Consider the following 15952-nt stretch of genomic DNA (forward strand, 5'->3'; position numbering starts at 1 on the left):
TGCAATAGGCTGTTTTTTGTATATTTAGCCCCATAGTTGGTTTTTAAATAACTTTTGTCTTTAAACTGCAAGGTTCCCCTGATCATTCTGATACCTTCCTCTTGTTTCTAAGCATCCCTGTTGGCTGCAATTTTGTCAGCACTCAATGTCTGAGTTTGCTATTAGAAGGAGCGATGGTTTATATGCAGAGGGTGCCAGGTTCCAGCCCTAGCATCTCTGATTAAAAAAGGATCAGGTAGGATGATGGGAAAAGATCTTTGCCTGAGACCCTGAAGAGCTACTTCCAGTGAGTGTAAGCAATATTGGGCTAGATGGACCAAGAAGATAAGGCAGCTTAACGTGTTCGAAATCGAGAAACGCCACAAGATTGTTCCAAATTGAAACAGCACTATTCCTATTCATAGGTTATCAGGGCATGTGCTGAAACTGGATGGCAGGCTGCTTTGTCAGCTTCTCAGTTGTGCTGGCCCCTGTCACTGTGTGTATGCTTATACGTGTGGACACAGGCTGCATACACATGCCTTTCAGTTTGTGGTCTGTGTGGGATAGAGCCTGCATGAAGATGTCTACATTCAGCTATGTATTTGCTACTCTACTTGGTGTAATCATGCACACTTTTTTCCCCCTTGCCCAACAGTCCATGATTGTTAGTAATCAGTGGCTGTCTGTCTTGTTTATCTTTGATCTCTTTGGCCCTTTTCTTGAAGTGCATTTCTGTGTTATTCCATATGATGCTGCAACTTACATAAAACTCTGCCCTACTATTTTTCGTAGGTTGTCCAAATATACAAACTATAGTATTAAATTCTTCTTTCCTGATGTTGGATGCCCTTTCTGACTCTGAACATTTTTTGCCTGTTTCTCTGACATTGTTTTCACTGTTTAAAAACAGTTCTGGCTAACATCCCTAATGATGGTTACAGAAGATGGCTTAGGCCAGTTCAATGTAAAATGCCTAACCTATTAATATCTTTGAGCACAATAACCCTTCAACATTTTTTTTTAAAAATTGGAACGTTTTCTGATTTGCACTAGAAATGTGCAAATTTGCACCCATATCTTAGGGAAAATATTAAAATGGATTTAAAAGTGCCAGTCTTGCTGAACCTAACACTGTAAATGCCACAGAGCTGATTGCAGCAGCTCTAGAAAGGGGGAAACTGTGTGTTTTCAAAACTAGTTTTCTTTGCTAGCTGTGATCTAGCCATCTCAAATTTGCAAGACTTTTTAAAGATTTGTGTTTTTCTGGTTGCAGTATGTCATGTAATTTCATCCCTAACATACTTTTTTTAATTTTAATTTTTCTTTGCTGGGCTCAAGAAAACTAACCACCCTTCAAGCAACAGAAATTCTTTCTTAAGATGTTGATCATCTTAGGAGGGTTGATCCATCACAATGACAGACCAGATAGAGTTGAGCGATTTATTGGGCATAGTCAAAATGGCTTTACAAGCTTGTGAGTCCTGCAGATGAGCATTCAGTAAAAATTAATCCATGTCTAAAACTCAGGCCTGTTGTGAGGGTACTTGGGGCAGGCGGGTGGGGGGAGGGATTGTGTGGGAATTTTAAAGTTAGTTTGTGGGCTGATCATTGCAGGGTAACAGCAAAAGCAAGGGGTAGGGGGCTTGAAAGTTGGGTAAGCTTGGCATGGTCTGAAGGCACATGAGGCAGCCACCTTGCTGAAGCTAAGCAGGGTTGGGTCTAGTCAGTTCTTGGAGGGGAGACTACCTGAGAACCACATATAGCCGCCTTGGGTTCCATGATGGAAGAAAGGTGGGATATAAATGTAATAAAATAAATAAGCTGAACCTTCTTGCATACTGCCTTTTTTGCCACGTTTATCCTTTTTTTCAGCCAGGCATAATTTTATGCCTCACTTCCTTCAAGAGTTGAAAGTGGTATACTTGAAGCCAGGCCCTCTGCAGGTTGAGTACAATTAACCCATGAGTTGTGGGGATATATGCTGCATGCGAGCTGCTTCCAATTTGCACCAACAACCTACGAATGTCCCATTCTGAGGTTGTTAGTGTGACATCTGAACCCAGACACTTTGGGTTATTCATGGGTCAAACAACCCAGAGTTAACCTAAGAACAAAGCAGGGATTAACTTTGGGTTGTTTAACCCACAAATAACCCAAAGTGCTGTTAGGTGTAAAATCTTTTATTGCTGAATATTTTATACTTCCTGATTATTCTTTGTACCGTGGAGATTCCTTTAAATAAAAAAAGAAAAATCAAATATGCATGTGTGAATCAGGCCAACAACTCACAGATTAATGTCTGAACTATCTCCAGTCAAAAAGAGTGTTAAGACATTTTTAAGTGATCTTTTGCAGACTTGTAAACTCAGAAATGCATGCTCTAAACTATTAAAACTTTAGCAGACCAAGTTAATACACTGGGCCTAACAAGCATTTGTAGTTTTAAAATGCGATTTAATTACTAACAGCACGATCCTATCCACTGAGTTCAATGGGACATACTCCCAGATAAATGTTATAGGATTGCAGTCTAAGAAACTAGTTGAGGCTTAGATTTTGTCTACTGTTCAGGTGTTTTGCCATTTTCCCAGCAAGGTAATTTTAAAGCTTGGGTGTAACCATCTAGATGTGTAGGCTGTTTAGGTTGGGTCATGTCAGTAAAACTGCCATGAAATCTCCCTGACTTTAATCTCTCTGGATTCAGTTTGGATTTAATACTGGAATTTAAGACAATTTTATATTTGGAAAGTGCAAAGTGATTCTTGCACACCGAGAGAAGTTTAGAGAATATGTAAAGTCTTGCAGTTTTATCCCAAGTACTGTTACAAAAATTGTACAAAAATCGTAGGGCAAAATCCAGTGTCATGCAGGTGGACGTCTGCTTGTTCAACAGGGCTTCCCCCTCCTTTTCTCCCAAAATCTGATCCAGAGAGTCCCTTAAATCTCTAACCATGTGGGGAGGGCTGCAACAGAAGGGGGGGATCACCCCCCGATTCTGTTGATGGAGCATGTTGTGCTGATGGGAAGGGCTAATTTGATACAACCCATAATTTTTCCTAAAAGTCGTTCCATCTTTTGGTTCTGCTGTCAAAATTTCCAGTTGCATTTCCGCCCTTATTTATATTACTCTTTTGTTTTATTTGCTTTGAATACATTTCTTCGTCCCTGCAAACTTCTGGGGTGGCTTTGGAAACTATCAGCAAAAACTATCCCAATTCTATTTTTAAAAAAAGCTGAAGTCATCTTTGTTTTCTTGAGGTGATATCCCTTATATACAGTTAAAATATGTCTGTTTCTCTGTGAGGTATGTGTTTGTGTTAATGTGAGTGTGATTGCTTTCCTTTTTCTTTCTTCTGATCCCAATGACCCACCATATGCTTAACATGAGAGGATTTTACCCTTAAAGGTGGCCTAAAACTAATTGTGTGTGTGTGTGTGTGTGTGTGTGTTTGAATACACAGGCACTCACATTGAAAGGTAGGAAAGGTCACATTTCTCACAAAGTGAAAGGGCAGAATCGTGCCTGTACATTTGCCTCCTGTCTGAAATGAAAGCTGTGAATCCAGGCCATCTAATGATCTAAAAAGGCATGAGATAACGTGGCTAGAATCAGGGTACTTTCCCATCCTTCAGCATTGCCCCTACCCAGCAAAGGGCATTGGAGCGATTGCTCCCATGGAACCATTATAATCCCGCCTTTGTATAAGTGAATATAATGGCATATATGTCAGTGTATGTGCATGAAAGCACATGGAGAAAGGGCTCTAGTATTCTACAGTTCCTAAAAGTGATTTGGTGGCCCATATCCAGGGGGTTTACAGTCTGACTTAGAACACACAGGTGAATATCCAAGGTGTGATTGGAGATGCAAGTGAAGTGAGGCTACCGTAGTTTGGGGGAAAAAAACATTTTTATGTGCTTTCCTAACTTGGAAGTCCCTTTGTGGAATTTGACACACTACCTCTAAACACATCAGCTGGTTTCAAAAGAGATTACCCAGAAGTATGCTGAGGATTAGACTGTTTTGGACTACAATTCCTAGCATTCCTGACCATTAGCCATGCTGGCTGGGGCTTCTGGGAATTGAAGTCCAAACCATCTGGAATTCACCAGGTTCAGGAAGGCTGAATCATGGTTTGTTGGCCTGGGAACGAGCTGTGTGCTCATACACTCCCTCTTCATTCTCCCCTCCTTCCCTTGCATACCTGGTTTTGGTAGTGAGATGATGGTTTGTTTAAACCACAGCCTCCTATTGCATTAGAACTGGGAAACTGCAGTTTCTAACCAGTTTCTAAGCAGAAATCTCTGCTTTCTAACCAGGATATGAAACCAGCATTCGTAGTGTGTTCTTGCCTATAACTTTTCCTGTCTCCTCTATGTAGTACTTGCAGGCACGCTGCTCTCCAAATCTAAGATTACACGCATGGTCTGAATACTTTTTTTTGCAATAAATTTTCAGGTGACCAGAGTTTTGCATTCAGGTTCACCTGTCTGCATGTGAAAGTTGAAGGTAATTTGCTGGCCATAGAAACCTCAGTTCCAGCACTTTCTGTATGAAGAATGCCTGACACTTCTCGAAATGTAATGATAAACATTCCAATTGTGAGGAGTTATCCAAGTATCAGAGAGTGGCTACCAGGAAAAGGTACAACAAAAGATGTAATACAGACCATCTAGCTATGATATATGGCCAAGAAACTGAAACTTAAAGGTTCACATAGGGGAACACCACCTGTATTCACCATTCAATTAAGACAGGAAGGTACCACTGATTGTTTGGTAGTCTCCTGGTCCCCCCACCCACCATACTATAGGTCTGAAATGCCTCCCCTAAGGGTTAGGAGAGGCTGGTATTTTGGACCCACTGTTTTGCAAAATAATAGGCAACAACACACAGCTTTTTGTTTAACAAAGACCCAGATCTTTTAACCAGAATGTTTTCAATTTTTTCTTTCCCTTTTATAATTCATCTGGGGGGCGGGGGGTCTGCTTCAAACATGTTTTCCCAATCAGTATTGGATGCAACAGCTAATACATGGCCATGTAGATCAGGGGTGTTGAACATCTTTCAGCCCAAGGTCCAAATTCAGTTTTAGAGAAGCCATCAAGGACTGCATTCCAGTAGTGGGTGGAGTCAAATGCAAAACAGTGGGTCCAAAATACCAGCCTCTCCTAACCCTTAGGGGAGGCATTTCAGACCTATAGTATGGTGGGTGGGGGGACCAGGAGACTACCAAACAATCAGTGGTTGGGTCCCCAGGTGGGCTGGATTGGGTCCACAGGTGGGCTGGATCGGGCCCACAGGCTTGAGTTTCTGCACCCCTGGTGTAGTTGTTTGCATCACTTGGATGTGAGGGGGGAATAATTCAGCAGCACCTTTTCTTTCAGTGCTTCTGTAGTGTGTTAATGGGCAAAAATATTTTTGGGGAAAACCCTTTTCAATCTCTTCACAAGGTTTTCAAGTCAAGAAACAACAGCTCCCTGACAACTTGAAGGTTATATAATTTCACTGCTTCCCACAACACTGTGCTCAACAAGGTGTGAAATAATATATATTCAAAAAGTGTATGTGATAAAGCAGCATAAATGGAAGCAACGTCAATTTCCAAATATTAGTCCCCACTTGGCCATGGAAGCTCACTGGGTGACTTTGGGCCAGTCACAGACTCTCAGCCCAACCCACCTCACAGGGTTGTTGTTGTGAGGATACAACGGTGAGGAGGAGGATAATGTAAGCCGCCTTGAGTTCCTTGCGAGAGGGAGAAAGGCGGGGTATAAATGCAATAAATAAATAAATAAATAAATAAATAAATAAAATTCAGGACGAACAAAGTAGAAGTCGTACAGTAAGAGACTGAGAAATTGAAAAAGAGAGTCTTTGTGCGTGTTTCAAATGGCAGGTAAAGGCAAGACCTTGCTTCTGGCAATCAAGGGCACTCTGCCTCTGAATATAGATATTCAGTTCTTATCTATCATGGGTGATAGCCCAGGTCTTGTGTGAAGAAATGCTCTGTATATTATAGTTCTGCGACGTTTACTTTATGTGGTGTCTGTGAGGCAATAATGTCTCAAGAGTAGGCTTGAGGCCTTGTCTGTAACTGTCAAAGGCCTGTGCAGTGGTTGCTTAGTGACATTCTGAAGGGGAAGAGAGAGACCGTCGCTTAGAATATTGTTAGATGGGGCCCTGCTCAGGTAAATTCAGCTCTGATTGGCCGGGGATTCCTGCTAGGTGGAAAAGGGTGGCTGGGAAATGACAGTTACGGATGACCGTTCGCAGTTGAGAGAGTTAGTCAGAGAGGGGGAAGGTCTGCTGGTTGGTGTGTGGTGTTATAGAAGGACTAGGAGAAAACTGAGGAGAAAGTGCATAGCTAAGGCCCGAATATTAAGCCATTCTTTCTCTGTGGGATAACCATACATGGCTGGCGACGATCAGGAGTAGGGAGCAAGTGAGTGGCTGTGTTATGCCGGTAGGCTGCCCTAAGATCTTGCCAGAAGAAGGGTACACAAGCAGGCATTAAAACCCAAGATCAATGGTCCAAGCAGCCAGAAAAACAACAGGAGGAGCTTTGGGAGCCAGAGGAAGGCTGTACCCAAGAGCTGGACCTGGTTGTGAGTGTATTTGGCTGGGGTGGAGGTTTAGGGAATTTGACCTGAGGTAAAAATCATTAAGAGGCTTGTGGCAGCAACAGTGTAGTGTCCCTTGTGTCCTTACGAATTGTCACTAAGCAGTCTTTTGAAAACCCCAGAGCAAATGTTAGTTATCCCTTCTGTATAAAATATCCCTTAAAAAAAATTACTTGTTTAATAGTTCATTTTGTCTCTAGTGTTGGTGCCCGTCTCACACCTAACCCTCTTATACCAGCTACTAGGAGGTTTTAAAGTATTCTAACAGAATTGGTGGCAGGGGAAAATGGTCAGCTTGAGGAACCCTGAATTATAGTGGTAGAGAGCTCCCTAGGCCCTGAAATATAAGCATTTGCTATAAATAAGAAACCCCATAGGTAGGATCGCCCAGTGAGGGAGTAGTTTCCCACAGGTAGTGGCAGTGCTGTGGAGAGGATATCTTGTTTTGTTTTATTATTTTAGGTGCTTAAATATTAATTGATGCTGACTGCAGAAATTGGGTTGCAGCCAAATTAGTCACACACCCCTTTGAATATCCTCCCTTCCTCCCTGCAACATGTAGTTACACTTACCCCATACCCTGATGCCCTCATGTTGTGTGTTTCCCCACCCAACTAGCAGCAGGAACTGCTAACAATATGAAGTGGGGGCAGGTAAATGGACAATATTATGATAGCGTACCAGGGAGTAAATGCTCCGACACATTACAGAAAAGTGGAAGAAGAGGGAGCCCAGGTCTCTCTTAATCTCCAGAGCTATTCCGAAACAGCTGAATCCTGATCCATTCTTTTCTATTGTATTGCTCAATGGATTTGTAAACCGTGGCAGAAAAATTGTTTTTTTCCCCCCACCCAACCCCTTAGGATGCAGAATAGAGAACTGCGATTCTTGCTTTAGTCGAGATTTTTGCACCAAGTGCAAACCTGGGTTTTATCTCTACCGAGGCCGTTGCTTTGGAGAATGCCCGGATGGCTTCGCGCCTTTAGAGGAGATGATGGAATGTGTGGGTAAGTGACTTTATAGAATACTTCCTCTGTCTCAACTCTTTCTGCCTGCCTCTCCCACCCCCCATATTGCAGCACTGTAGCATAACATCAGAGTGTGTTCTGAAGTTGTCATCTGCTTTGCCCAATCAGGTTGTGCATATGCATATGTCGTAACTTCCAGTGACTGTCCCTGATAAATCAGTGCCCCTATCTTTGCATTTGGGATGACCTAAAAAAATACTGTCAGTGAGCTCCTTGTAACTTCAGCCCTCTTATAGGACCCTAGTTAAATTTCTGAGTGGAGGATTGATGCATCTTGACTCTATTGCACATGCACACAAAGGCATGTGCATGGATGCAAAATGCCAATGTGCTACTTCCCATCCACCTCACCCTGCCTCACCCCATCCTTATAAGCACCTATCAGTATATAGTTTGAACATAAAAGCAGGCTAAGAAGAGCCTTCCGTGCTGGCAAAAATGGCATCCCACTGAGATTTCCCTCTTTCCCATCTGCAAAATATAATTACACTTAATCCATGGTCTATAGTTTCATTTGCACCATCTTATTTGTTTCCCCACCCAACCTGTGTCAGAAGCCAAGGATATGAATTCAGGTGAGAGTGGGTGGATTCTCAGTGAGAATCAGTGTGTTAGAATAACAAAATTGTCTCTTTTTTTCAATCTGTGAAATACTGGAGAGGATGAATCTGAGCTGTAGTATTAAATACAATAAAATCAAAACGTGCTCTTGTTAATGGTCTAAACCTATCTGGATGCTGAGATAGGTTTACAAATTCACATATTATGTCGCTGCATGAAAACGTTGGCCAGTGTTTGGTGCATCAGCTAGATGGAAATGGCTAATGTGCTATAATGAAGTTACAGTAATGCAATTAATCTTCTTACCGTTGATAAATCTAGAGTAATGGGTCCCAGGGAAATTTCTATTTCTGAAACCTGATGGCTTTTCTCCAAGCAAATCATAAGGATACTCTGAAGCACTCCTGTGCTTAGTTACTTTGATTTTCTTTGCAACTTAAAAATCAAAAGCCTTCATTGCTGTGAAATCATCTTCCTCATTTAAAAATAAAAACTCAACCAATATGGTATGGCGGTTTGGTGACTCATGACCATAAGCCAGGCTGAAACTTAATAATTGACACAACTGACACGTCATTGCCCAACTTTATTTTTCCTATACTTAGATTTGGGATCCAATGATTGTGATGTATAGATGAATTCATGACACATCACACTGTGTACTCCTGGATGCGTTATTCCTATTCTTTACCCCTGTATTTTCATGTAATCACAAGTGAAAGGCTCACAGTTTCAGAAAACTCTTCCACTGCCCCCAAATGTTTCCTCTGAAATGTAGTGGGAGGTCATGGTGAGCTCACTCTCTTGATTTTTATTAATGGTAGCAAGATGAATTGCATTTGAGCTGGGGTAGAGAACCTTAGCCTTGGGAGCCAAATCCAGCCCTCTGGGGTTCCTCAGATTCCCCCTATGCACCAGTCTTTTGGTGGTTTCCCAGTTTTTTGGTAGTTTTTTCTCTTTTCTCAAAGTTCAAAATGCCTCTCCTAAGGTTTAGTTATTGGTAGTAAGAGCTTTAAGCTACAATATGTGGGTATTTTTTGTATTTTTTGCCCCGTTTCTTTTCCTTTCATCCCTTCTGACTACTGGAATGTGGCTCCTGAGAGCTCCTCCAAAATTGAATTCAGCCCTCGGATTGATAGAGGTTGTCTACCCCGGTATTTGAGTTATACTGCATTTTTTTAGAAGGTCGATATTAGGGTGAACCCAAAGCCAAAGGTCACAAAAGAATGGGCCAGGAACCTTTTGCCTACAAACAATGTGCTCGATCATTGAGCTAAAGTAGATCACAGGAGGCTTCTTCAAAAGGCTGGTGTTGGAGGTGCAACATCAGATACTTGTCTTGGCTGAGACCTAGCTTAGGGCTCTGGGGACTCAGGGATGCTCTCTCAGTTTGTGTATGCTTACTTCCATTGTAGTGCTCATTGGCCACACCCTACTATAGGCAGTTATGGTTGCTTTCTTTTTCTGAAAAGACCTGGTACTGGCCTTCCTTCCTAAGGATGAATGGATGCTCCCTCTGTCTGGGTTCTCTGGGCATCCGCCGAGCCCCTGACTTTGTTCGCATGGTCCCCATGGGTGCGGCTTGGGGGCATAAGGGGGTCCATTGGACTCCCAGACCCAATCGCGTGCCTGCACCATCCCTATTCCTTCCCCATGCAAGCATGAGTTAAAGGCAGATGCCTCAGAAGTTGTGGTGATGGCCATGGCTTACATGGAGTTTTAGAAATGGGACTAACACATTTATGGAGGACAGGTCTATTCATCGCTATTGGCTATTGCACCTAAAATCTGGTTGGCTACTATTGGAAACAAATTGCTGGATTAAATGGACCCTTTCATCCAGCAGGACTCGTATCATGTTCTAAACCAGAGGTTGGTAACCTGGTGCCTTCCAGTTGGTTTTGACTACAACTCCCATAAGCCCCAGCCAGCATGACCAATGGTCAGGGATTGGTGGAGTCATAGTCCAAAACATCTGGAGAGCACCAGGTTACCTACCCCTGTTCTAAACCTACTTTTGCTTACTCATGAAATAGAGAAAAGACTGTGGATTTCTGTGATTTAAAATTAATTGGCACCTCACCCCAAAACAACTAGTTTTGAAAGGGAGGGTGAAAATAACAGTGAAGGGGAGAGTTCATAGCAGACTAGATAACTTATTGCCACCCTGACATATTTCAGGATTTATTTCCTTTTTCAGTGAATGTTGGTGGGTCTAAATCAGGTTAACCTGTGAAAATTTCCTTAAAAGGGTAATAAAGCCCACCTTTGACTAAATAGTCAAATCCACTACCTTGGAAGTCTGAATTCGCAGTGGTATATCTTTTGGAAGAACAATATGCTGGCACCAAAAAACAAAGGGTGCTAACTAGTTAATGTTTGTGTGTGTGTGTTTGTTGGTTTCCCCAGAAGGCTGCGAAGTGGGCCCATGGAGCGAGTGGGGGATTTGCAGCAGAAATAACAAGACATGTGGATTTAAGTGGGGTTTGGAAACGAGAACAAGGCAAATTGTAAAAAAGCCAGCAAAGGACACAATACCATGCCCAACCATTGCAGAGTCCAGAAGATGTAAAATGGCCTTGAGGCACTGTCCGGGAGGTAAGCACACAAAATGCCAAATCTTTATGAGCTCTTTTGCTCACTAAAGCTATGCTTGTTTAAGTGACATAGAACACTCTTGCTTTCCAGAACTCGGAGAAGCCATCCAACTCTTACATTACCTTGTTCTGTTAACACACAAATGCTGAAGTACAGTCTGCATCTGTATGTAAATGTATAGAACAAATTTATGAGATCCTGGAGTAGGCTGTAGAGAATTTTGTTCTGTACTAATATAAGATTCAGCTATTAAATCACATGTATAATCAGAAGTAAGTCCCATTCAGTGGGACTTACTTCCAGGCAAGTGTGTATAGAATTACAGCCTATGTAAAAGTTGCTTTTTAATGCACAAATGCAGCAGGGACAATGGGTTGCTGGAGTCATCTGACCTGTGCTGTGAACCTACTTAACTGTGCTTTCTAGCGCACATGCAGTTGGGGTTAGATTGTGCCTGTTTTTGGTGCCTTCTATGGAAGAACAAAGTTAATTACAGTTTGACCATATTTGATTTTACTTTGTAAAAGTAGCCACGTCCTGATATTGTACATTCTGCAGGCAATCTTGTTAACTATAGAGAAAACGCAGGAAGTAGTAAGGGAAGTAATATTCGGTGACTTTAAGAATGCTAATCTCCATAAATAACTGCTAAAAATTACAACGATCAAATCTCCTTCCCTAAAGTTCTCGGTCTATATATTCACAGAAACATGTGGGATAACTATTAAATTATATAACCAAAGACAGTCATAGATTGTGATGGATTAAACTGAGAACAGGAAGCAAGGATATTTTTGGTGGGACAGGGTCAATCATGTGTGCTTTTGACATATGCTTTCTATTTCTATTCCTTTTGTTTACATTTCATTTTACTATTTATGTGGTCTGCCTTAACACACTTGAAGCCACTTTTGGAGATCCATGCGGGCGGAATGGGCATAGTATAGTGATTTTACATCCATGCTTAACTGTGGATTGGGATGTTATTCATATGTCCATGTGGCTTTATATGAACTATCAATTATAGTACCTCTTTCTCTTTTATGTAGGGTAACACAGCTACAAGTGCAAATTGACTTCATGTTGTCATGTGTTCTTTTCTCTGGTAATGTCGAGTGCAGCATCTTAAAAGATCACACTGTAATGCAATGGTCAATTATTGGATTTCCTGGTGGGCCATCCTGAGGACAAACCCAATAAAGACACTGTACCATCTCAGTGTAGCTTGCAAGCAAGGACATTTACCTCTGACATTCCCTGCCTCCATCTGCTTCCTTTCCTTGCACCGGTTTGAGTCTTCCCTTCTGATGCCGCTAGAAAGTTGAGTCCATTCCAAGCATGGAGAGTGGAAATTATGGCATCTGTGGGGCCATTGCCTAGCATGGCTCTGTATCACTGTAATTTCCTTGACCCATGCCAGAAATGGTGGGGCAGAGATAGAGATATTAGTGAACAGGAGTTAAAAGGAGAGGAAAAAAGAGACCGGGATAGCTGGTGAAAATGTGTAGCCCATGTGCCTCCTACGGAGGTCTGGATTTGACCCAGGGGCTGGCTGCTTGTTGCTGATTTCTGGTGTAAGGAGTTTGACTGTCTTAATTGGCATTTCCTTATTGCATGTGGAAATCTTGCTTTGCATTTTGAGTTGTCTGTCTGCTTCTCATAATTTTGTTTAACCTTTTATACCTTTTGTATAACTTGACTTTTAGGGTAAGGTGAGTTACATTTAGTTGGAAGAATTTGTCAGTTTTGGTTTCTCTCAGTTTCATATTTTTTCCAGTTTTAAGTTCATTTTGTCCTGTTTCTACATCAGTTTGCATATTTTTTTCTTAAATATGCACAGAAACAGGGGAATTTTTGTGTGCGTTTCCCCTAATATACACCTTTTTTGCAATAAGTTCCCTAATATAATGTGCTTTTGTGCATTATTTATACTATTTGCATTTTTGATCAGAGACCTGCATTGCAAAATTCAGAAAAGTGCAAATATTGAAGTATAACTGCTTTTCAGTTCACATTTGGGAAGTATGAATTAATGTAAACTGAACTAATTCTCCCTCAGACCTGGGTAGATGTAAGAAGCTGCCTTATACCAAGTCAGTCCAATTGTCTGTCCCCTATCCTGATAGATAGAGCATTCCCCAACCATTTTGCTGCTAGTATTGAGCTATTCTGTACGATGCATTTAGCACAGTAGCCCCCTTTCTGTTTGGCTCTAACAATTTCCAGCAGTGGAACAATGCCTCATTTTCCCAAGGCAGAAATACTCTGTATTAAATCTTTCTGTCTGTGGTCCCACCTCTGCCCACTGTACCTTTTCAAATTTAGCTACAATTCTTATTATTGTCCCATTAGTCATACTACCCGTTGACCCGTTGGTTCTGCAATAAATTATCCCTTTTTGCTCCATAGCAATTTCCACTTTTTATATATTTCTAGGCTATCCTCATGCCCTGTTATTAATCACAGTGGTGCTAAGCCATACATATTTAATATTACTAAATCTTTCATCTGAAATCAGCTCCTTAAGCTCTATGAGCAATTTTTATTGCTCTTCTAGGAGCGCCTTCATGTAAGCCCATATCCTTGTAAAAGTAGTTATGCCAATATTCATGATTTCCAGAGGATGGAAATAAAAGGGCAGATGATAAATATTGACAGCATGTTCCTGAGCATGAAGGTGGGTGAAGCAAATGTTTTAACTACAAATTTGAAATGGGGGAGCAGAGATAACAAAGGTTTTGGGAGATCTTGGAGGCAAACAGGCGGTAGGTCTTCCTCTGATGTTTTTTTGCCCTCCATCCATTTGTAGGGACTGAGGCCAGTGGTGCTTCTTGTCTTGCACTCTCTTGACACTGCTTAATACTAACATCAGTAGCAAATGATAGCCCCTGAGGCTGCAGAGATGCGGAAGAGACATGATACTCAATTGTAAAGAGATCTTGCCTACACAACCTTTTGAGAGCCTGCCCTATCTGGCATGACATTTTTAATTTCTCATGCTGATAGCATGTAGAAATTCAACGTCTTCCTTCTCTTACAGTGACTGTACTGGTACTTATTTCTTGTCATTTTATCATTTTACTGTAGTAGCTTATGAGTGCCCTTTCCACTTAAGTAATTGGAATGCTCATGGACATCCCATGACATCACTGCAGCTCAGCCAGTAATGCCTTGGAGGCAATATAAAGCCAGTTTTTTTAATCTATAGCAGTATTTCTCATCATTATCAGGATGGCACCTGAATGGAAAGGTGCCATCTCCATTCTACAGTGGAAAGAGATTTCCTCTTTCCACAATGGAAAGAGATGGGATTGAATAGATATAGAGATGGGGAGAGCTGTAGTCCTCCAAGCTTTTGGTAACGTGGCTTTTTAAAATGTTCTTTCCTATGCATCTTGGGGTTGCACACCAAAAAACAGAGGAAAACAGAGTGATCTTAATGAATAAAATAAAAATGCTACTGCGGGACAGGATGGGTAATGCTTTAAAAATGTATCACTTTCTCACTCATCAAATAGCGCAGAGGAACTATTAAGTGTTGATAAAATGAAAAGAAACATGGTATTGGCTAAATGCTTTTTCAACCACTTCATACTTTTCCAAAATGATGGTTTTTGGAGATCATCCAAAATTGGATTTACCTTAGGAAGAAAACACTTTAACAGGATTAATAGCCTAGCCTTAGCTCTTGCTGTTATGAGAAATCTCAGCTTCTTCGGTTTAAGGCTAGCTCAAAACTCTGGTTGCTTTGCCAATAGATGATTCTGTGTGACCTGGACTGGAGTCTTCCATTTTGCAAGTAAAAGCGTCAACTTGAACACACTGGTATGGTCTCTTAAGTATGGCCATCTGTTTTTAGGTAGCCTTTGTTTCAAACAGTGCCTGGTTTATGTAATCCTTCTGTCTTCCAAGTTTTTTGCAGTCCGGATTTTAGGAAGGCCCCAAATATGGGGTCACTCACCTGTGTGTTTTGCCCAAGATGGAGATATTTCTGAGCAACAGCTGGGTTGTATATTTTTAAAAATGGGGGATCAAACTTATCTGCCTTTCTTCCTCACAGCAGCCATTGGGGAAGCTTTAGCAGCTCCAGGTGAAACCTGAAACCATCACATCACCTGCTAGAACCTTAATTGAATATCTGGAGACCCTTCCTTCTCCATTCCATCTCAGGATTGTGGTTTCAAGATAAAGTCACCTTTCCCCCTTCCCTCTCCCCATTTTTTGTAACATCTAGCCTGATAAAGAGGTATGGAGATCTGGACAACCATCTGTAAGGGATGCTTTGACTTAGATTCCTGCATTGAGCAGGGGGTTGGACTCGATGGTCTTATAGGCCCTTCCAACCCTACTATGCTATGAAAGCTTGCACATTTTTGTCATGTTGCGGTTGGCCTAAGGATATTACACTAGGCTAGCTCAAAACTGATACGGATTTTGGAACTTTTCTTATGGCTATCATGGCTACCCTTTGCTTGTTTGCTGTGTTAATTTGTTCATTAGCTGTCTTTGCAGCACTCAAGGCAGCATGCCATGACAAATAAAACAAACTAAGTCTAACTCATGTCCCAAAAGAAAACATCAGAACAACACCAGTAAGAACTAGTCAGCTGACCCGAAGGCCAAATGGAAGAGATGAGTTTTCCACCACCTCCAGAAGACACTTCTCACTTTGCGTGGAATTGAAACTTGGAGCAGGACCTCAGAAGTTGTCAGGGTGGAAACTGAGCCCATAGAGCCCCAGAGCAGTTCTGATTCTGAGGAAGAGCAACAACCTGTGGGAGAGGAGCTCGCTCATCGCTAACAGGCACAGCGGCAGGGAGAGATTCCTCCTGCCTGCATTCCTGAGAGAGATAGTGACCCTGGCAGTGAGAGAGGGGGGATGGGGTCTTGCTGGACGCTCGGTGCAGACGCAGGGAGCAGCGCTAGATGGAGGGCGCCAAGAGGAAGCGCTCTGCCCGCTTGGCGCTAAAACAACAGTTGCGTCCCGAGGACCGATGGGTAAGAGGGAGGACCTCTCCATAGCCCATAAGTTCAGAGGATTCCCGCTCTTCTCCTTCAAACGGGGACCAACTGCCTTATCTGGAGCTTAGGCTACTCTGCTAACTACCCCAGTGCAGTTCCTTGCTTAGTCACTGGTGATTAGCATCTTAAAGAGTCAT

At 42.0% G+C, this 15952-nt stretch overlaps 1 protein-coding gene across 9 annotated transcripts in view; it reads left to right on the plus strand.

Annotated features, from left to right (window-relative positions):
- Positions 1-15952, plus strand: part of RSPO2 (R-spondin 2) — a 156344-nt gene that overhangs the window by 83727 nt on the left and 56665 nt on the right. For 4 of the 9 annotated variants that reach the window (XM_084848935.1, XM_084848938.1, XM_084848939.1 and 1 more), the window contains exons 4-5: positions 7470-7613; positions 10605-10793. In XM_084848935.1, coding sequence (XP_084705061.1) covers positions 7470-7613; positions 10605-10793 — 333 coding nt within the window. Of the gene's footprint in view, positions 1-4441; positions 4493-7469; positions 7614-10604; positions 10794-15952 lie in introns of all 9 variants that reach the window. The other 5 variants (XM_084848940.1, XM_084848941.1, XM_084848942.1 and 2 more) reach the window with 2 other exon arrangements.

Source organism: Heloderma suspectum, chromosome 4 (assembly GCF_057233095.1).
Source record: "Heloderma suspectum isolate Gila_16-S chromosome 4, 16-S_ref, whole genome shotgun sequence".
In the NCBI taxonomy this organism is placed as follows: domain Eukaryota; kingdom Metazoa; phylum Chordata; class Lepidosauria; order Squamata; family Helodermatidae; genus Heloderma; species Heloderma suspectum.